General features: G+C 47.1%; 1 protein-coding gene across 5 annotated transcripts in view; it reads right to left on the bottom strand.

The window, feature by feature from the left end:
- MATN2 (matrilin 2) overlaps positions 1 to 21,207 on the bottom strand; it is a 155,508-nt gene that overhangs the window by 91,882 nt on the left and 42,419 nt on the right. For 3 of the 5 annotated variants that reach the window (XM_032610116.1, XM_032610112.1, XM_032610114.1), the window contains exons 3-4: positions 10,901 to 11,470; positions 690 to 812 (exon numbers count right to left, since the gene is read on the bottom strand). In XM_032610116.1, coding sequence (XP_032466007.1) covers positions 690 to 812; positions 10,901 to 11,470 — 693 coding nt within the window. The remainder of the gene's footprint in view (positions 1 to 689; positions 813 to 10,900; positions 11,471 to 21,207) is intronic. The other 2 variants (XM_032610115.1, XM_032610113.1) reach the window with 1 other exon arrangement.

The raw sequence follows: 21,207 nt of genomic DNA, 5'->3' as shown, positions 1-21,207 counted from the left end.
TTGAAAACAAATTATAGGCACAACACTCAGTGCGTGGGTAATTCTCTCCTCTAAGAGGCGGATTACCTCATGTGCTTCAAATGTCAGTATGTTGTCGTTTGGGGGCTTGGCCAAAAAAAGAGAATGTGCGTTCTATTACACTTTATATCTGTTTGTCCTTTTCTATTTAGGAGACCTATAAAGCATCCCTCACCAAAGCAATGAGGTCCCCACACACCTCTAAAACAGAACTCGAATAGTCATTCCCAGCCAATGTTAGGAGCTCATCCTAAATCCACGCTTCAGGGAAGAGAATAACATACAGAAACAATTCCTCAGGGCACAGTTAATAGAGGCAGCGCAGATGAAAAGGCTCTTCAGCGGTTCCCCCCTAAAGAACAGCTTGGAAGTAAAGGACAGCAGCTCACGAATTCAAGGAGGCTATTTCTGAGAAGGAGCCTCCAACGATCTTCCAAACTCTTCCTGATGGCCTACTGTGTGCCTGGCTCTGGCCTCAGCGCCGTGAAGGCAGAGTGGGGGCCGGGGGTCAACACAAAATACACGAGTTACAAAACCTCGTTTCTGTCCTTAGGGAAATGATGACTTGGTTAGGGGAGGGGCCACAGATGAATTAAATGGGCCCAGATGAAAGAGGAGAAAGTGGGAGAGCAGAGGAGGACAGAACAAATATAACAGCAAAGCAACCTTACTTCTGCAAGTCGTCTGATCCGAGTTGAGGATGTAGCCTTGTCTGCACCGGCAGACATACGAGCCAGGAGTATTGATGCAGAAGTGGGCACAGTTATGCTCCAGGATGCTGCACATGTGGACCGCTGAAAGGGAAGACATGGCAAGTTAAGGCGACGATGATGCCTTCTCTAACTCCATCCCCCTCGCAAACATTCATCCAGAATCTACACTGTGAAGGAACAAGCAGGACTCAAAGAGAAACAAGCTGCAGTCCCTACCCTCAAGGGGTAGCCTCTGGTAGGACCAGACAGTTCTACATAAATGCCAGCAGCAATATATACATAGAGGGCCACAGAGGGTCAAAGGGAAATGACGTTAGGCTGAGCCATATGAAATTGCTGATATCCAACTAAAAATAGGTCAAAAACGACCTACAAAAACAGAAATTTCACAGTGTAATTAATAATATCCAGTTGGTGGGCAGAAGGATCAGAAAGTTTGCTGATACCAGGGGTGGCTCTGACTAGCGTGTGAACTTGGTAGGCAGCAGCAGGTTTGGAGGAAAAGCTATTAGTTAAATGAGGATGTGGTAAAGAATCAACAGTTTCTCAGGATCATAAATCCCAAGAGTGATGTAATTTTTTAATAGGCAAAAGTATTATAAAAATTTTTGGAGTTAAAAAATGCACTCATATGTTTCCATAATCTTTATGTCTCTATTTAAAATATTTCTAGGGCTTCCCCGGTGGCGCAGCGATTGACAGTCCGCCTGCCGATGCAGGGGACACGGGTTCGTGCCCTGGTCCGGGAAGATCCCACATGCCGCGGAGCGGCTGGGCCCGTGAGCCATGGCCGCTGAGCTGGCACGTCCGGAGCCTGTGCTCCGCAACGGGAGAGGCCACAACAGTGAGAGGCCCGCGTACCGCAAAAAAAATAAATAAATAAATAAAATAAAATATTTCTAGACGGACCTAGAGTCTGTCATACAGGGTGAAGTAAGTCAGAAAGAGAAAAACAAATACTGTATGCTAACACATATATATGGAATCTAAAAAAAAAAAAAAAAAGGTTCTGAAGAACCTAGGGGCAGGACAGGAATAAAGACACAGATATAGAGAATGGACTTGAGGATATGGGGAGGGGGAAGGATAAGCTGGGACAAAGTGAGAGAGTGGCATGGACATATATACACTACCAAATGTAAAACAGATAGCTAGTGGGAAGCAGCCACATAGCACAGGGAGATCAGCTCGGTGCTTTGTGACCACCTAGAGGGGTGGGATAGGGAGGGTGGGAGGGAGATGCAAGAGGGAGGGGATATGGGGATATATGTATATGTATAGCTGATTCACTTTGTCATACAGCAGAAACTAACACAACATGGTAAAGCAATTATACTCCAATAAAGATGTTAAAAAAAAAAATTTCTGGGACTTCCCTGGTAGTCCGGTGTTAAAGAATCCACCTTACAATGCAGAGGACACGGGTTCGATCCCTGGTCGGGGAACTAAGATCCCACATGCCGCGGGACAACTAGAGCCCACGTGCCGCAAACTACAAAGCCCACGCGCCCTGGAACCTGCGCACCACAACTAGAGAAGAGAAAACCTGCACACCACAACTAGAGAGAAATCTGCTCACCACAACGAAAGGTCCTGCATGCCTCAACGAAAATCCCGAGTGCTGCAACTAAGACCCGACGCAGCCAAAAATAAGTTAAATTTTAAAAATAATAATAACGGGGACTTCCCTGGTGGCACAGTGGTTAAGAATCCACCTGCCAATGCAGGGGACATGGGTTCGAGCCCTGGTCCGGGAAGATCCCACATGCCGCGGAGCAACTAAGCCTGTGCACCACCACTACTGAGCCCGCCTGCCACAACTACTGAAGCCCGTGCGCCTAGAGCCCGTGCTCTGCAACAAGAGAAGCCACCGCAATGAGAAGCCCATGTACTGCAAAGAAGACTAGCCCCCACTCGCCACAACTAGAGAAAGCCCGTGCGCAGCAACGAAGACCCAATACAGCCAAAAAGTAATAATTAAAAATAATAAATAAAATACTTCTGTGTTTAGTTTCTGAAGTACCTCGGCTTTCAGATACATTGATTCTTGCATAAGTCTGTTGGAGCTCATGGAAATTCTTACTGTTTTTTACATCTTAATTTATGACTTTACTCCATATAATTCAACCCGAACATATGTAAAATTAACAGGCATCAGCAGAAGCAGAGTACAATTTATGCAAGTGTTGTCATAGACAAAAAGGATGTCCATATGTAGAAATATATTTTTATAAAGCTAAAACAGAAGAGACTTTCAATAGCTAAGGACAATCCCCTCACTCCAGTGCTTAGGAAAACTCAGCTACTGATGAAATCGATGGCATATCTTAAGTATATGTCCCTTTACTTCAAAGTAAGAAACATGGTGGGCAGTAAGTGAAAGTAAGACCTCTTTACTTCATAATACAATTTAGAATGAGTGTTCTGAGTTTACGATTGACTGTGTTTTAATTCCTGTTAGGATAAAAATAATGTTAGGAAAGTTCATAGATTAAATCCAATCAGTCATTTTTACTTCAGAGTGAAAGAAGTATCTGTTTTTGTGACCATGGGCTTAACTTCTTTATATTAAATGGGAGTAAAAATAGTACCAACCCCATAAGGGCCTTGTAAGGGTTAAAATAATTAAGATGGTAAAGTGCTTAAAACATAGCGCAGGGGAATGCTTGATGTGTGTTAACTGTATGGTACAAAGGAGAAGCATGGCGGACTTTTGTTTTATTTTACATACCTGGGTTCATCCTATATGTATTCATCTTCACCTTGGTTTTTCACTCAGCATTAAGAACAGATTCTATCTCTATCAATATATACTATCTTTCATGGAATCTAAGGTGCACCCGATTTCAGAGATGTTAAAGTGTGAGGACACATACATTGATCCTCATTATTCACAGATTCCATATATGAGAATTTGCCTACTTGCAAACATTTATTTGTAACCCTAAAATCAATACTCAGAGTGCTTTCATCATCATTTGTGGACACACTCAGAGCGATGAAAAATTTAGGTCGCCAGCTGAGGCTGAACAAGACGATGCTCTGCATTCTTGTTTCTGCTCTCAGGCTGTGAATGAGTATCCTTTTCAAGTGCCACACTGTTTGCATTTTTGTGCTTTTTGTTGATGACTTTGCTGTTTAAAATGGCCCCAAGTGTGGTGCTGAAGTGTTGGTGTTTGCTGAAGTGAAGTGTGTCTGGTGTTCCTAAGTGCAAGGAGGCTATGATGTGCCTTATGGAGAAAATGTGTGTTTGATAAATTTCATTTGGGCAAGAGTGATAGTGCTGTTGGCTGTGAATTCAATGTTAATGAATCAACAATATATAAAGAAGGTGTCTTTACACAGAAACACATATAAAACAAGATTATGTATTGATCAGTTGACAACAGTGTTGGACCAGAGGGTCTGAGGAACCTAACTCTGTATTTCCCCTAGGAGCTGTGGTCCAGTACTTGCTACTTCAGTCAGTGTTCACCATGACGTTATAGGACATAATTACCAAGAACAAGGAGAATCAACTGTACACCTTAGCTTTGATCAAATACATTTGATCTAGTTCATTCCTTTTAATTGCTTTATCCATTGGTCATATGACTAGTCCTCATAATATTTAGCCATTTCCCCACCAGTCCACAGTTTCACTTTCCCAATGCTGTGATGAACCTTCTTAAATACATCTCCTTGAGCACATGTGCAGTTGTTTCTCTAGGACCGGGTCCTACTTTTTTCTTTTTTGGCTGCGCTGGGTCTTCGTTGCTGCGCGCGGGCTTTCTCTAGTTGTGGCGAGCTGGGTCTACTCTGCGTTGCAGTGCACGGGCTTCTCATTGTGGTGGCTTCTCTTGTGGCGGAGCACAGGCTCTAGGCACGCAGGCTTCAGTAGTTGCAGCATGCGGGCTCAGTGGCTGTGGTGCACGGGCTTAGTTGCCCTGCGGCATGTGGGGTGTTCCCAGACCAGGGCTTGAACCCACGTCCCCTGCACTGGCAGGCAGATTCTTAACCACGGCGCCACAGGGAAGTTCCTGAGTCCTACTTCAAATAGATATCACCTCACTGTCTTGCAAGGTAGTTTATACCAGCAATGCAGGAGAGTAATGATTCCCACCTCCTCAAAACTTCAGCACTCAGGATTATCAAATGTTAAGTTTTTGACCGTGTTAAGAGGGAAAAATCATTATCCTGTTTCTAATTTGCATTTGCTTTGCACCCTGGAAGGCTCTCTTCTTTTCCTAGGCTGCCGGAGTCAAATTACCTACGGGCATAGAGGCGTTCTTATGCAACTCTCAGCATGTCACTATTTTCCTCCATAATGAAGAAAATCTGAAGTCTAGACAACCAGCAGCACAGCGGTTATACACTGGTATGAGGCCCAAGTGATGAGTCTGCTGCCCGACTTCTCGCCGAGACCCTGACAGATAATTATTTTGACAGGAGATGTGAGGCAGAGAAAATACCTGCTGGGCAGCAGACAGCACAGTGGTGATGAGAAAGGCTTCTGGAAATAAGACTACAGCTGAGCTTCACCATGACCTTGTATGAGTTACTTAATTTCTCTGAACTCCACTTTCCTCACCTGTCAAATAGAGAAATTAAAAGAACTATTGCATAGGGTTTTGGAGCGACAGCTTGTTACTAAGGCTTGTCTTGGCCCTTCCGCCTCGAACAAGTGAGGGAAGTTCACGTACGTTGCGTAGCTCTTTTTGGCTTATTTCTTTACCTGTAGAATAAAGGCATGTATGATGTCCAGGGACCTTCAGTACAGACACTTAATTATTTTCTAGAAGCTGCCTTCCTTCTCATTGCAAATGCGTGCTGACTGGGGGAGCGGCTGTGTTGGTGTGAGGTAGCCCCTCTCCTGGCCACTGCTGGGTGTTCAGGGTCTGACAGTCAGAGGCTTTTCTTGGCATTTAGCCACTAGAATTGAGGAAAAGGGGGTTTATACTGAGCGCAAGCATATCTGGGGGCTGACAGGGTGCATGCTCTCTGCCCCTGGACCAGGGAAGTCCAAGGAGAAGCAGAGTGGGGATGGAGAGAAAGCAAAGCTGTCAGTCACTATGCGTCTCCTTATTTCCATGAGTAATATCACACAATCTGCCCTTCTAAAGCTAGTTCAAGTTGAATTTCTATTACTTTCAACCAAAAGAATCCCAAACATTTTTACTAAGGTAGTATAAAAATTTTCCACCTGTAAAATTCTATAGATGAGGAATCGGTGATACTAAGAGCATCTGGCCCTAATGCCTTGCCCTCCCGGGCAGGCCTTTGTGATGTGACTGAAGGGGGCACAAGAGTCCTGCCTCCTACGGTGGCCTGCAGGTGGTCTCACACCTCAGAAGGCCTTGTAGGTGGAAGCTGGGTCGAGGCTTTGCATCGGGCGGAAGAAATCACTAATCAGCAGACGAAGTCTTTGGCAGGATTGGATTTTTAACCAGGCGATCTGAATGTTAATAAATGTTTATTAATGAATGTGTGATTGACTAAATGAATGATCAAGAGTGGTGGGCTGACTGGGGGTCTTGAAAGGAACAATTACTGGGTATGGAAAGTCAAGGCCTGTGGAAGTCCATCTGGCCTCCCACTTAGCAACAGGGCCTTGAAGGGCTGCAGTAAGTGTGGACTTTACCCCGGGCTGGTTGATGGGAGGTGTGTCTTAGGAACACTGTTAGGGCCTTCTATTGTGCCTGGCCTGGGCGGGGTGAGGCTCTTAGGGTAGGAACAACCAGCCTCCAGGCTTTAAATACCAGGCTAAGTTGATAAAGCAGATACCAAGAGGTTAAGTAAAAGCAGCCCTGGGAATTCCCTGGCAGTCCAGTGGTTAGGACTCTGTGCTTTCATTGCCGAGGGCGAGGGTTCAATCCCTGGTGGGGGAATTAGGATCTCGCAAGTTGCTTGGTGCGGCCAAAAAGAAAAAAAAAAGGCAGCCCTGACCAGGTTGCAAGTCATCAGAAGGCTCAGGACAGACATGCATTTTTCAGCCCCTAGGTTCAAGAGTCCTCTCTCACTGTGGGGCAAAAATGGTGGGCCCCAGGATGGGTAGGTTTTGGTCATCTTGTAGACAGGGCCTCATTCACAGGAGGCCTCTAAGATTCTCTTGGAGGTCTCGGAGTGGCCTGAGAATGCAACCTCAGGAGCCCTCCTGCCCCCAGCTGTGGCTGGTGTGGGAATTCACTGCCTGTGGGTACAAAGCCACTGCTGTGCCTGAGTTCACGTCCACACAGCCAGTGAGCACAAGAGCCTAATCTCTTCCTAATTGTACGATAAAGGTTCCTGTCTTGATCACGCCTGGAGATACCCTGTCCCCACCGATCCACAGATCCAGCAGCGTTTTTCGGTTCTGCCCAAAAGCACACGAGCCTCAGCTCAGCTCCCCTCTGAAATCCCTTCTCTAGGTGCACTCTGACCTCCACGTCCCTGCCTAGCCTCTCATCAGCATTTCTCAAGCTGTGGGTTATGTCTCCTTAGCAGGTCATGAAATTAACAGAGACTCTGGACTCATTTTTTTGTTTTTGTTTTTAAATGAAATAGAAAAAACTATTAAAAATATCATTCTTTTCCTGGCTTACCGCAATCGTCCTCCCTACACATCTCTAGCCGGTAAACTCCTACTCTCTTTTTTTTTTTTTTAATATTTATTTTTTATATATTTATTTAATTTATTTTTGGCTGCGCCGGGTCTTAGTTGAAGCACGCGGGACCTTCGTTGAGGCACGCGGGATCTTTTTGTTGCGGCGTGCGGGCTTCTCTCTAGTTGTGGCGTGTGGGTTTTCTCTTGCCTAGTTGTGGCGCGCAGGCTCCAGGGCACGTGGGCTCTGTACTTTGCGGCACGCAGTTTCTCTAGTTGAGGCGCGTGAGCTCAGCAGTTGCGGCACACAGGCTTAGCTGCTCGGCGGCACGTGGGATCTTAGTTCCCTGACCAGGGATCGAACCCGCATCCCCTGCACTGTAAGGAGGATTCTTTACCACTGGGCCACCAGAGAAGTCCCCCCTACTCCTCTTTCAAGTCTGTGTAGCACATAGTAGTTAAGATGTAGGTTCTGAGCCAGAATGCCTGGGTTCACACCTCAACTCTGCCACTTAGTGCTATGTGACCTTGGACAAGTTACTGAACTTCTCTGGGTCTCTATTTCCTCTTCTGTAAAATGGGAATTATAGGAGCACCTACTTCACAGGTTTGCTGTGAGAATAAAAAGAGTTAACATACGCTAATAGTGCAAAACAGCATACGCACATACTAATATCAATAAGTGTTAGTTATAATCATTATTATCTCTTTAAAGCTCTCCCGGACTCCCTAGGCAGACCCTGGCATTCTTTGATCAGAGGGCCCCCAGTGCCAGGTGACTTCCCAAGGCCTCTGAAGTGCATACTTCATATAGCCAACATCCCATTTCTCTGTGATGAGAGCGTCTTCCCACCAGCCTGAAACCCTCAGACCCGGCAGGTGGAGGGTAAGAGTTCTGAAGCCAGAGAGACTCCAACTCTGCCGCCTGAAGCCGCTTATCCTTTCTAAGCCCCAGTTTCTACTTCTGTAAAATGGGATACTAACAGGACCTGCTTCACAGGGCTGTTGTAAGTATTCAATGAAATAACATATTGGGAAGTACCTAGCCCAGGACAAAATTGGCTGTTAAGCTCAGAGTGTAGCTCAATAAATGTTTAAGGAACAAATGAGACTTTGTTGTCTGAGGATTGGAGGGCAGGTCAAAGCTGAGGCCATCTGCCTACCCTGCTGGTCCTCTGTGTGTCTGACCGTAATCTTATACAACATGGTGCACACTGAATGGGGCTCTACAGTTTATAACGCCTGTTCACACATCTACTCTCCGCAGGTAAAATCCCCAGTTTACAGATGTGCTCAGCATCCATACAGCTGGCAGGTGGGGTCGTTGGAACCTCAGTCTGCCCCTCCCCATCGCAAAGGCTTCCCATCAAACTCCGAGGTGAATATCAACCTCAGAGCTGGTGTGCCTAGCATGGCTGGACTGCGGAGGCTGCCTGCAGAAAACCGTTTACCTTAAAAGAGGAATTTCTATCTCCCAATGCGAAGAGGAATGAAATAAGCAAGAGGTTTGGAAGTAGAACCCACCATCTCCTGGCTGCTTGGGAATTCACTTAACAAGTTTACAGTCCTGTAAAAGGGAGGGATGGCACCGTGCTGCCTCCCCAGATTTTCGTGAGGATAAAGTGCGAAAACACAAGAGAAAGTGCTTTGTAAATGTTAGTTATTGTGATCCTTACTGCACGGTTGATGAAGAGGCCCCGGGGCCTCCTTCACCTTTCAAGACAGTTGACAAGTCTGCTCAGCAGAGCCCTGTGATGAGAAGAGACAGGAGCTGGTCTTCTGTAGGGTAGGAAGGGGGGACTCAGTTCCCGGGGCCTAACAAATGAATGAATGAATGGCACAATACTGATGTTTTCTTAGAGCTTCAAGATTACAAAAACGGGAGTAGCCAAACTTTTAATTTTGCTGCCAGGCCACAAAGCACAGAGAAGGTTCTTCTATGAACAAGTCCATATCCTCAGCCTCATTATATTACCTTTCCCTTTGCTGAGCAATTCAGAGAGCTTATAAAAGAACTCATCCATTAACATTTTTCCAAGACAACTGAATAAACACGTCAAAACCGTTACAGAACCAATTTCTTTTTTTAATATTTCCAGGAAAGAGGGAATACAAATTCTGCAGAAGTCATTTGAAGTCATAAACCTTAAAAATGTTTGCAGTGCATTCTACTGGCTGAAGTGTTCCAGGTGACTCAGGCCACGGCACGCCACAGAGACCCAGCCCCTCTGCGGCGCCAGGGAAATGGCACTTCTGAATGTTTTCCAAGTGACACTGCAGAGCAAAAGTTTCTTTTTCCTTCATGGCGTTGATTTTTTAAGTAAAACTTTTGATTTTGGAGTCAAGAATTAATGGTGTCTCTGCTTTTTGAAGTTAGCTTTCAGCAGAGAAGTTTTTTAAAAAGACGTCAAAAGCACACCGTACTTCCTTCCTGAGGCTTTGACAGGGTCGGGGGAGGTTGGTGGTGGTGTGGGGGGGTGTTTCTAGGATTGGTCACATTCTGAGAACTGGTCTAAAGGTTCCTGCTCCCGGTGAGTTGGAGATGAGTCTGGTCCTTAAGGTCATTCTCCATGCAGACTCCAGGGAAATACTGGTCATTCCAGAATAGATACTTGCTTTTGTTTTCCCATCAAAGAAGCATGGCAGCTGGAGGGGACAGGGACCAATGGGGGTGGGCAAAGCTGGACTGGACACTGTTTACCAGGTCAGGAGGCTTGCTTCCCATTTCCAGGGACCATTGTGGAGCCTGGGTTGGCAGGCTGGCGCCCTGCCCTTCTGGAGGAGAAAAGGACGAGAAGACGGTGGCAGGAGCAGGAAACTGGGGAGAGGGCGAGTTGACCTGCTGGGAAAGCTGAGGCAGGAGCTCGGCTTGGAGGTAAGTGGGAGGAGTGTGGCAAGAAAGTGTGAAAGAAGCCTTGTGGAGTGCAGGGTTAGAAAGCAAGATGGGGAAGAAGACCCTTAAAGCAGAAGAATGCAGCTCAAGGACTTGGGGAAGCATGTCCTTGCAGAAGGAGTCGGGAGGCACCTGCCAACCTATCAGGTGGGAAGGTACCAGGAGCACGTGTTGGTCTTCCCCGTACACTGGGCCTCTTTCTGGGTTGAGAAAACATCCACTGCTAGTACCACCATGGGGCAAAAATGCTCAGTATTCCACACCAACCGAGGAGAAGTTATGTTATTATTTTTGCCCTCCCATTCCCATGCTTACTACAACTCATGAATTCCAACCTAGGCAATGCCAGGGCAAGCCAATACACTGGAGAAAAACTTCCCCTACCTACTGTTACTCGTTCTGCAGTTTGAGTGTAAATGTCCCTTCCTCAGGGAAATCTCCCTGAGCCCCCTGGCCTAGGTCAGGTCCTGTCCTGAATTCTTCCTCCGTTACACTGTTACAACTGCAGTTACTTATGTATTTGTATAACTGCATCCTTAATATGTCTCCTTGGCCAGAGCGTGAGCCCCAAGAGAGCACTGTGTCTACCTCGGCCTTTGCTAAACACCCCTTGCCAGCCTGGTACCTGGGACCAGGTTAGCACAGAATGAACACTGGAAGATGAATGAACTCATCCTAACGATCCCCTGAGAAGAGCCACAGAGAAACAGGACTTACTGCACAGCTTGTTCTGGAACACTGAGGTCAGCGACTCAATCTGGCTGAAGTTGGCCACCAGGAAGACGTGGTCCTCGTGGGGCTCGCTGCCGATGGTCTTCAGCGTGTTGAAGTCCACTTGGCCCACGCCGATGGCAAAGATCAGGATGCCTGTGTCCCGGGCCTTTGCGGCTACCTCAGCCACCGAGTCCTGGGGCCTCCCGTCGGTCACAATCATTATGACCCGCGGTACGTTCTCCCTCAGTGGCCGGGCACCCTCTGCTTCTGAGAATGCGATGTTCAGGGCGTACTGGATGGCCAGCCCCGTCATGGTGCCCGTGGACAGATGCCGCATCCTCTTGACGGCGTGCTCCACCTCAGACTTCCTCTTGAAGGTCTTGAGGGAGAACTCGTTCTTCACGGTGCTGCCATATTGGAGCAGGCCCACACGGGTGACGTCAGGGCCAATGTCCAAGAACTGCAAGATGTCCACGATGAACTCCTTGACCTTTGCGTAGTCGTGGGTGTTGACGCTGCGGGAACTGTCAATGATGAAGACCACGTCTGCCCGCTTGTTCTCACAGGAGCTCTCTGGGGAAAGAGGGGAGGGCAAACGCATCAGAAGAGTGTTAAGCGTAAACACACCACTACATATAAAATAGGTAACCAACAAGAGCCCACTGTATAGCACAGGGAACTCTACTCAGTATTTTGTAATAACGTATAAGGGAAGAGAATCTGAAGAAGTTATATATACATATATATGTATAACTGAATCACTGTGCTGTATACCTGAAACTAACACGATATTGTAAATCAAATATATTTCAATTAAAAATAAAGAAAAGAAAAGAAGAGTGTTAAGGACCCAGTGCAGGTTGGAAATCCTAGGGCCAGGGATCACCTTTCAAACCTCCCGTCTTCATCGTTTTTCTTCCCCCCTTGGGAAGGTTGTAAGGGTGTATATGTGCGTGACTGGGTGATCATGGGTATTGGCAACAAAGATACGATTTCTTTTTACAAGATAAATGAACTTCAGTTTCTAGATAGTCATCAATGCAGTTTTCAGGTTGGCAAACACCTGAGCAGGGTCAAAATTACTTTATCATTTACTGCACAGCACATAGGCTTGGCTGGATACTGCAGGGAGTATAGAAGACACTTAGCGGGGGCTTCCCTGGTGGTGCAGTGGTTAAGAATCCGCCTGCCAATGCAGGGGACACGGGTTCGAGCCCTGGGCCGGGAAGATCCCACGTGCCGCAGAGCAACTAAACCCGTGCGCCACAACTACTGAGCCTGTGCTCTAGAGCCCACGAGCCACAACTACTGAGCCTGCGAGCCACAACTACTGAAGCCTGCGAGCCTAGAGCCCGTGCTCCACAACAAGAGAAGCCACCGCAGTGAGAAGCCCGTGCGCCCCAACAAAGAGTAGCCCCCGCTCACTGCAACTAGAGAAAGCCCGCGCGCAGCAACGAAGACCCAACACAGCCAAAAATAAAACAAATAATTTTTTTTTTTTAAAAAAAGAAGACACTTAGGGGGGGCGACCCAAATCAAGGAGCTTACAGTCTACCTGGGGAGACTTCATTACTGGAACAAGGAAAGAATAACTAGTATGAAACTATGTGGTGCTGACACCAGATGTTCAAAGAACAGGGATATCAGTGGGTTGGAGTCAAGGAGATGGGACACAAGCTGGCTTTACAGATGCATAGTGTTTGCACTGAGAGAAGGAACACATGGAGACGGACACATGGACAAAAGCCCAGATGGCATGAATAGAGTGGATAAAAGAACGAGTGGTAAAGGCCCTGCTAGGAGTTATGGATAGGAGTTAAGTTGGAGGGGTAGCATGAAGCCAGTTACAAAATGACTGTAAATTCAGACTGAAATTTGTACATGATGCCACAGGTGATGGGCATAATATGATTAGCGTTGTATTATGTAACTTATCTCTTCTGTAGGGAAGTTACGTAATAACAAGTCAATTGAGTGGGGCAGAAGTTTGTGGAGAGGATATGGACAGAAGGGAGCCCTCCTGCACTGTTGGTAGGAATGTAAATTGGTGCAGCCACTGTGGAAACAGTATGGAGGTTCCTCAAAAAACTAAAAAGAGAACTACCATATGACCGAGCAATTCTACTCCTGGGTATATATCTGATAAAAAGAGAAATACTAATTCAAAAAGATATATGCACCCCAATGTTCATTGCAGCTCTATTTACAATTGCCAAGATACGGAAGCAACCTAAGTGTCCATCAACAGATGAATGAATAAGGAAGATATGGTGTGTGTGTGTGTGTGTGTGTGTGTGTGTGTGTGTACACACACACACACACATACACACACACACTGGAATACTTCTCAGCCACAGAGAGAATGAAATTCTGCCATTTTCAACAACGTGCATGGACTTGGAGGGCATTACGCTAAGTGAAATAAGTCAGACAGAGAAAGGCAAATACTGTATGATATCATTTATATGTGAAATCTAAAAAAAATAAGACTAGTGAATAAAGCAAAAAAAGAAACAGACTCACATATGTAGAGAACAAACTAGTGGCTACCAGTGGGGAGAGGGAAGGGGGAGGGGCAATATAGGGGTAGGGGATAAAGAGGTACAAACTACTATGTATACAATGAATAAGTTACAAGGATATATTGTACAGCACAGGGAATATAGCCAATATTTTATGACTATAAATGGAGTATAACCTTTGAGAACTGTGATATCACTACGTTGTAACTTATAAAATATTGTACATCAACTATACCTCAGTGTTTTTAAAAAAAAACACAAAAAGAACACAAAAAACAGTTGAGTCAGGCAGGGGTTTGCAGGGTGGATGATCCAGACCATTTTTGCACAAATCTGGTTGAGAGAGAAACTTAATCTCAACCAGGGGTGGGTGGTCAGGGGAGGGAGGTGGGGGCAGTAGTGGAAATGGAGAAGGTACCTGGCCAAGAAACATTTCAACAAAGGGCACAGTTAAATTGGAAAAAGGCAAATGTCGAAGTCTCTCCCTTACCACCACAATCGCCGTACTCATTCCTCAAGTGCCCAAGCAAGAAGGCATTCTGGGAAGCGGGTGAGATTGGATGAGATGAGAGGCCTCTGGCCTCACAGGGTGGAGGCTGGGCGTTCCTGCTGGGATTTCTCAGATGTTCTGAGCTATGGCCTCCAGCCCCTCCCTCCCCCTCTCTTTCCCAGACCTCCCACTGCTAAATCCGGATTTGATAGGGATTAGAAAAGGGATCTCAAATGCTTGCCCTAAATCCCAATCACTGCAGCTGCAAGAAAGAGGGAGAAAGCCAGAAATGAAGCAGTGAACCCAGTCATTGAAATGAGAAGTGGGAAAGGGGGGTGAGGTCATCCCATCCACGCGGGACTGCCAGGTCGTGACTCGCCCCTGAGCACCTGCACACACACCTCATCCATCACAGTCTCACAAGTCTAACAATTTTAGGGGAGGAAGCACGCCCGCATGCCAGCATCATGGCAGAAAGCCAACCTTCTGTGGCACCCACATATAACCCTGGAGGTTGGGTGAATTTAAGGTGAGTTTTTCAAACCACAGCTCCCAGAAACTGAGGGCGCAGGGATAAGATCAATATCAACCCTGACATTTGCAGAGTGTTTTAACGTCTTTACCCTAGAGAGCTTTCATCATCACTATGGTCTCATCTGATTTCCAGAATAAGCTCTTAAGAAAAGAGCTAGGAGTACTGTACCCATTGGACAGATGAGAACATGAAGGCACTGAGAGTTTGAAAATCTCTTATAATTTAGAAAAAGAGAACCCATATGGAGACAACACGAACACCCACCTCACTGGGTGGTTGTGAGGATCTGAGGAAATGCTGTGGGTGAAGAGCTTAGCCTTGGGCCCAGCATGTGGAAACCCCCAATATGTGGGAGCTGCATATGCAGGCTCTGCTCGGCCCACGCCGCCCCCCCAGCCCACACCTTCCTAGGCCCAGGCTGGGGAGGCGCAGGGCTGCTGCCGCTGTGTAGTTCGTGCTGCACACAGGCACCTGCCCGGGGAAGCGAGGGGCCTGAAATCCAGGCTAGCCCTGAGCCCCAGGGGCTGCGTCCACCCTGAGAGGCACCTGGAGGGAGTGCTTTTGTCTGATTTTCACAGAGGTGTCTATAGTCTAGCACATGGTCCTGGGCCAGAGCACAGCATGACAGACCTGCGGGTCCCAGGGAAGAGGACAAGGGCCAGGACTGAGGCCACTCCAGGAGCCACACCTGCCCCCCATTTCAGTCGGAACTTCATGCAGGGAGAGTGTGACCCAGTCATCTCCACCTGCTCAGGAGGACCGGAACCAGCCCAGACCCTGCCACGGAGGAGGATATTAGTGAAAGACTCCTTGGAAGGGAGAGAGGGATAGAGTCTGCAGACTGGCTCCCTAAGAACTGTCCTCCTCTGGAAATCTTTGGAAGCAGGGGGTCCTCTGGGACTGGGATTCTTACTGTGGGTCTTAGTCATGGTGTCAGCATCCCAGGAAGCATCACGATCAATTTAAAGGGAAGCCTGGAAGTTCCATGGGGAATTATGTGCTCAACTGGATTAGTTCCCATCAAAACAAATGGGGAGTTTCCACAATGCCTGGCATTTACAAAAACACCACAAAGGTTCGAAATAGAGTTGGAGGGAACCTCCAGAGAGCAGTGATTGTGAGTTGAAAACGACGAGTCCTGGCAGCCCAAGTGACCGAGTTTCTTCAGGATGTCTCCTCAGGTCCCTCGAGAGCTCAGAACCACAGCACTGCAGCTTGTCCCTGAAAGGGCCAGTTCAGTGGTTCTCAAGCTCGAGGTGCCTCCCAGTTCCCAGGAAGACTTGTTAAAAACTAAGGTCAGGGCTTCCCTGGTGGCGCAGTGGTCGAGAGTCCGCCTGCCGATGCAGGGGATGTGGGTTCGCGCCCCGGTCCGGGAAGATCCCACATGCCGCGGAGCGGCTGGGTCCGTGAGCCATGGCCGCTGAGCCTGTGCTCCGCAACGGGAGAGGCCACAACAGCGAGAGGCCCACGTACGGCAAAAAAAAAAAAAAAAAAAAAAAAACACAACAAACTAAGGTCACTGAGCCTCACTTCCAGAATTTCTGATTCTGTAGGTCTAGGCTGGCACTTGAAAATGTGCATTTCTAGCAAGTTCTGGGGTGAGGCTGATGCCACTGGTCCAAGGACCACACTCTGAGAAACCACTAGTTTAGGAACTAGAGAGGTTTCTGGAGAAACGAAGTTCTGGCAAGTCTTGACCTCATATCTCACTGTGAACTCCCCAACGTGGGAAACTAATCATCTCTATAGCCATGCGGTGGAAATACAGTAAGTCTTCAGTCAACATTTGTGGAGTTAAATGGAATTCTGGGTGGTGGAGCAAGGCTTCAGGTGGAAGGGACTGAGTCAGAGCAGGCAATTCAAGGAGGTAGGTTAAAACCACAAAGTCAAAAAGTGCTAGAGCAGGTCTCTGGGTCCTGCTAACAGAGTCACAGATTCTAGGACGCAAATCGTTGCCATTTTATGAGGGAGCATAGCCACTTTTGAATTTCTGGTCCATGGACTCACAGACTAATAAAATCTTAGAGCTGGAAGGTCTAAATAGAGTCCAAGTTACTCACTTTACAGAAGGGGAAACTGAGGCCCAGGGAGGTGACTCTATCTCCACGAGGCCTCATGGCTCATTAGGGTCAGACCTGGGACCATCCTGGTGCCTTTCCCCCATGTCATGGTGGGCATCCCGGAAAACTCTCAATACCACTGGCATTACCATACAAGCTCTGTAAATACTTGGGGACATTCTGAAATATTTGCCTCACAGTTTCTCCACACGGGGACTGCTGAGAGATGTTTCCAGAAAATGGACTCTCCTCTGTGCGTGTTCCTTTCACATACTGGTTCTGATAAACAGCCTCTTCTGTGAGAAGAACACACACGATCTTCCTCCTCGCCCCTCACAACAGACTTTCCACAGCAGTTGGAAGAGGGTTTCTGGGCACATCATAAAAACGTCATCCCTTGAACCAAAAGAGTAACGGTCTGAGCCTCGTGAACAGGACTTCCATTTCTGTCAGCTTGACTCTACAGCCTACTCAATGGGCAAACAAGTGTCTCTTCCCCCTGCAGGGAAGGTGGACCTGAGCCAGAACAATTTTAAGCAACATTCCCACCCCAGCAGGATTCAACATGCAGCCTTGGAACTATTTCCTTCCTCTCAGGATTGTAGATTTGTGGCTAATCGGTCTCCCTTGCTGCAGCTCAATTTAATTACGGCCGTGTAATTGTACAGTAAATATTTGGTACCATCTGCCTGGAGAGGTCAGGGCATGTTTGGAGAAGGAAGATATGTGAATCTCGATGACAAGGGTAAAATAATTTCATCCAGAGATGAAAGGGGCTCTGAAATGCTCAGTGAACAGCAGCAGTCCTATGACCTCAGGGCAAGCCCAGCCAATACCACTTTCTGTCCATGTGGTCTTAAACCTCTCCTTCACCTCTTTGACCCTCAGTCTCTTCTTCTGCGAAATGAGAATAACAATACCTCACAGGACTATCGGGATACTCAAAAGAGAATATAATAATAATTTATAGCTACTGTTTATTGAGCACTTAATAAGTACCTGGCCTTGTTCAGAGTACTTTTACACGGGATGGCTTATTTATTCTTCACACCCAACTTAGCAAGTAGGTACTATTCCCATTTTACAGATGAGAACAATGAGTCTAGAAAGGCTAGATATCTAGCTCAGGGCCTCATACTTAGGAGGAGCCCGGATCTGAACTCATCTTGTCTGGCTCCGTAGCCCATACTCTTAACCACCAGGCAATGCTCAGAAAGGATTCTGTCCTTTTAGACCTGCCTTTCCCAGCACACTCAAGATGCACCAGAACTGCACTGGCTCTCTGGGGTCAATTCTTTCCTTCCCTGGAATCAGGGCCTGAAAGCTATGGCTCAAAATTGCCTGTCTCCTGCCAACTGCTTCTCCCCTGCTAAATGCCTATTTGTATTTTTTTAAGATTTAATAAAATGATGAAAACAGATGCTTGCCTCTCTGAATAGCAGCGGCTCAGCACATGGGGCTGCTAGTGGTTCACATTCTCATGCACTTAACTTGCCTACTGTGAGATCTGTAGGAGCAGGGCCCTGGGGGAGACAGAAGAATGGGACAGGTATAACAGAAAGTCGATCACCGATCGTTGATGGAACAGGAGAAACATGATCTGGACAACAGGCAAATGCCCAGGGTGGGGTGGAGAAGGGAAATGGATTTCAGAAAATGTGATGCTTCCTAACAATTCCCAGCAAAGTTCCCACAAGTAGATGGTTTGTGGGCACTTTAAAAAAAGAACTGTGGGGGCTTCCCTGGTGGCTCAGTGGTTGAGAGTCTGCCTGCTAGTGCCGGGGACACGGGTTTGAGCCCTGGTCTGGGAGGATCCCACATGCCGCAGAGTGGCGGGGCCCATGTGCCACAACTGCTGAGCCTGCGCGTCTGGAGCCTGTGCTCTGCAACAAGAGAGGCCGCGATAGTGAGAGACCCACACACCGCGATGAAGAGTGGCCCCCGCTTGCCACAACTGGAGAGGGCCCTCGTACAGAGGCGATGACCCGGCACAGCAGAAATAAATTAATTAATTAATAAACTCCTACCCCAACATCTTCTAAAAAAAAAAAAAAAAGTAATAGTCTCCTCACCTGTAAACCAGGGACAATAGCGCCTACCTCATAAAGTCACTGCACTCAATAAAAAATATCAGCCTTCTACTGGCGTTTGAAAAAGCACACCCTCATTTAAAAAAAAAAAAAAAAAAGGAACCGTAAAAAATATAATGATACAAGGGGGAAAAATGGAATATTTTCTAGGACAGTGCAAGAGTGGATGGACGAGGGGACTGAAGTATGATCTCCAGGTGACATTAAAGGCCAACTTGAGGGTGGTGAGCATGAAACTGAAGGGACACCGATAGCATGTGGTGCGTCTTGCTCCGGCTACACTCAGCTACACAGGAACAGGGGAAAAGCAGGCAGAAGTTGGTATAACCAGGGTTGTCATTTAGCCAAGCGAGAGTGATGAATCAGGAGAGTGACAAAGGTAGGCAACAGAACGACTATAAAGATTTCCTCTGAAATTAAACTGGGGGAACAGGAAGTAGAAGACAGGAAGGGGTGAAGGGCAGACAAAAAGCAGCAGGGCCAATGGACTGAAAGTCCAGATGAGGTCACAGCATTGTTGAATCCTAGAAGGGGTGAGCTGGGGAAATAGGAGGTTTAAATTGAGATGATGAAGGGACTGCAGTTATTATAATCACAGGGTCAGGAGTATGGTAAGAGAGGTGAATGGCTGAGATACAGTGGAGGACACGAATACTCCAATAATGATCCCTCAAAGGAGGGATGACAAGAGTAACGCTGGAGAAAGTGGCAAGGAGCCGAGAGCTAAAACTGGTTTTGCAACTAGGACTAACCAGAGGGGTTTCTTTTTTTTTTTTTTTGCGGTACGCGGGTCTCTCACTGCTGTGGCCTCTCCCATTGCGGAGCACAGGCTCCGGACGCGCAGGCTCAGCGGCCATGGCTCACGGGCCCAGCCGCTCCGCGACATGCGGGATCTTCCCGGACCGGGGCACGAACCCGTGTCCTCCGCATCGGCAGGCAGACTCTCAACCACTGTGCCACCAGGGAAGCCCCAGAGGGGTTTCTTTAATTCCCTAAGAGTGACCAGAAACACTTTGGAACATGATTCAAAGGTCATAAAGGGCCAGTGAAAAAACTAGCTCACCAAGAGTTTCAAAGGGAGAAAAGCAGTTTTATGATTACAGAAAGCGGGGGTGGCGGTAGGGAGAACTTGATGATTTTGAGCCAGCAGGAGACTGAGAAGGGAAAAAAAAGCATGCACAATTTATGTTTTTACTCCTAGTTAAGATAGATCAGGAGAATCAGAGGAAATCTATAGTTTGGATCTCAGCAAGACAAATAATTGACTCCAGTGAGGAAGAAATGCAGATCCCACATATTTAGACCAGTTAGGTAGAACAGTTAAATAAAGCCAATCTTTGAACAAACATTTAGTGAGAACCTATTGTGTGTCAGGCTCTGGGAATATAACGAAGGAAGACTCCCAGCTGTTAACAGCAGGCATACAGACACATAATAACAGGATACAATAAAATAAGCAGACTAAAAAGATAAGTAGAATGCTCAGAGAGAAAGGGAGAGCATAGCTGACTACCTCTGGGTGTGGGTACCCAGGCTTCAGGGCAGGATTAGCAATGTCCCCTTTTTTTTTTTAACCTTGTCCCTGGCAGACATTACGAATCAATTCCCACCCTCTCCCACTCAGCCTGGACTCAGCCTCAGGATCCTTTCAACACTGCCCTGCAAGTACCTACAGACAATGAAATGGAATCATTTTGCCAATCTGGTTTCAGAGTCTGGGGCTCTACAACAAAGGTTGAAGTACTCAATTTTATCTACTTCTAAGAAACTGAATAAAGGTAAGTTAGCTAATCATACTTTTGAGACATTATCTGATAATTAGTGCTAACTTACTACAATTCAATGAGAAATAATAAGGGTGGCCATGTCGACGGCCTGCCCATGAACTTTTAGATAAAGTCACACTTATGACGGAAGGCTGCTGGTGGGCATGGGGTCAGAGCAAAGGAAACAGAAATTCCCTAAGAAATAGTCTCCTCGGGCTTCCCTGGTGGTGCAGTGGGTTAAGAATCCGTCTGCCAATTCAGGGGACACGGGTTCGAGCCCTGGTCCGGGAAGATCCCACATGCCGCGGAGCAACTAAGCCCGTGCGCCACAACTACTGAGTCTGCGCTCTAGAGCCTTCGAGCCACAGCTACTGAAGCCCGTGAGCCACAACTACTGAAGCCCACGCCCCTAGAGCCCGTGCTCTGCAACAAGAGAAGCCACCGCAATGAGAAGCCCACGCACCGCAACAAAGAGTAGCCCCTGCTCGCCGCAACTAGAGAAAGCCCGCGCTCAGCAACAAAGACCCAACACAGCCAAAATTAAAATTAAATAAATAAATAAATTTATAAAAAAAGGAAAGAAATAGTCTCCTCAATTTGTACAAGTGGTATGTATCCTCCACTATAAGAATATAAAATAGCACATCAGAATTCAAGGAAATTGCATCCCTTAAGCAATTGGTTTATGTGTATTGAACTATATGGGCTTAACAAAGACAGACAGACAGACTGAGAGAAAAGACGTGATGGCGTAACACCCACCATCACGCTCAATGAGCTTGTGCCCACAGACACCTGAGATGTGGCCCCTGTGGCCACCTCATGTGTTCCATCCCCATGTGCCTCT

This window comes from Phocoena sinus, chromosome 17 (assembly GCF_008692025.1).
Source record: "Phocoena sinus isolate mPhoSin1 chromosome 17, mPhoSin1.pri, whole genome shotgun sequence".
NCBI classification, from domain to species: domain Eukaryota; kingdom Metazoa; phylum Chordata; class Mammalia; order Artiodactyla; family Phocoenidae; genus Phocoena; species Phocoena sinus.
This window is presented reverse-complemented; position numbering and strand designations above follow the sequence as displayed.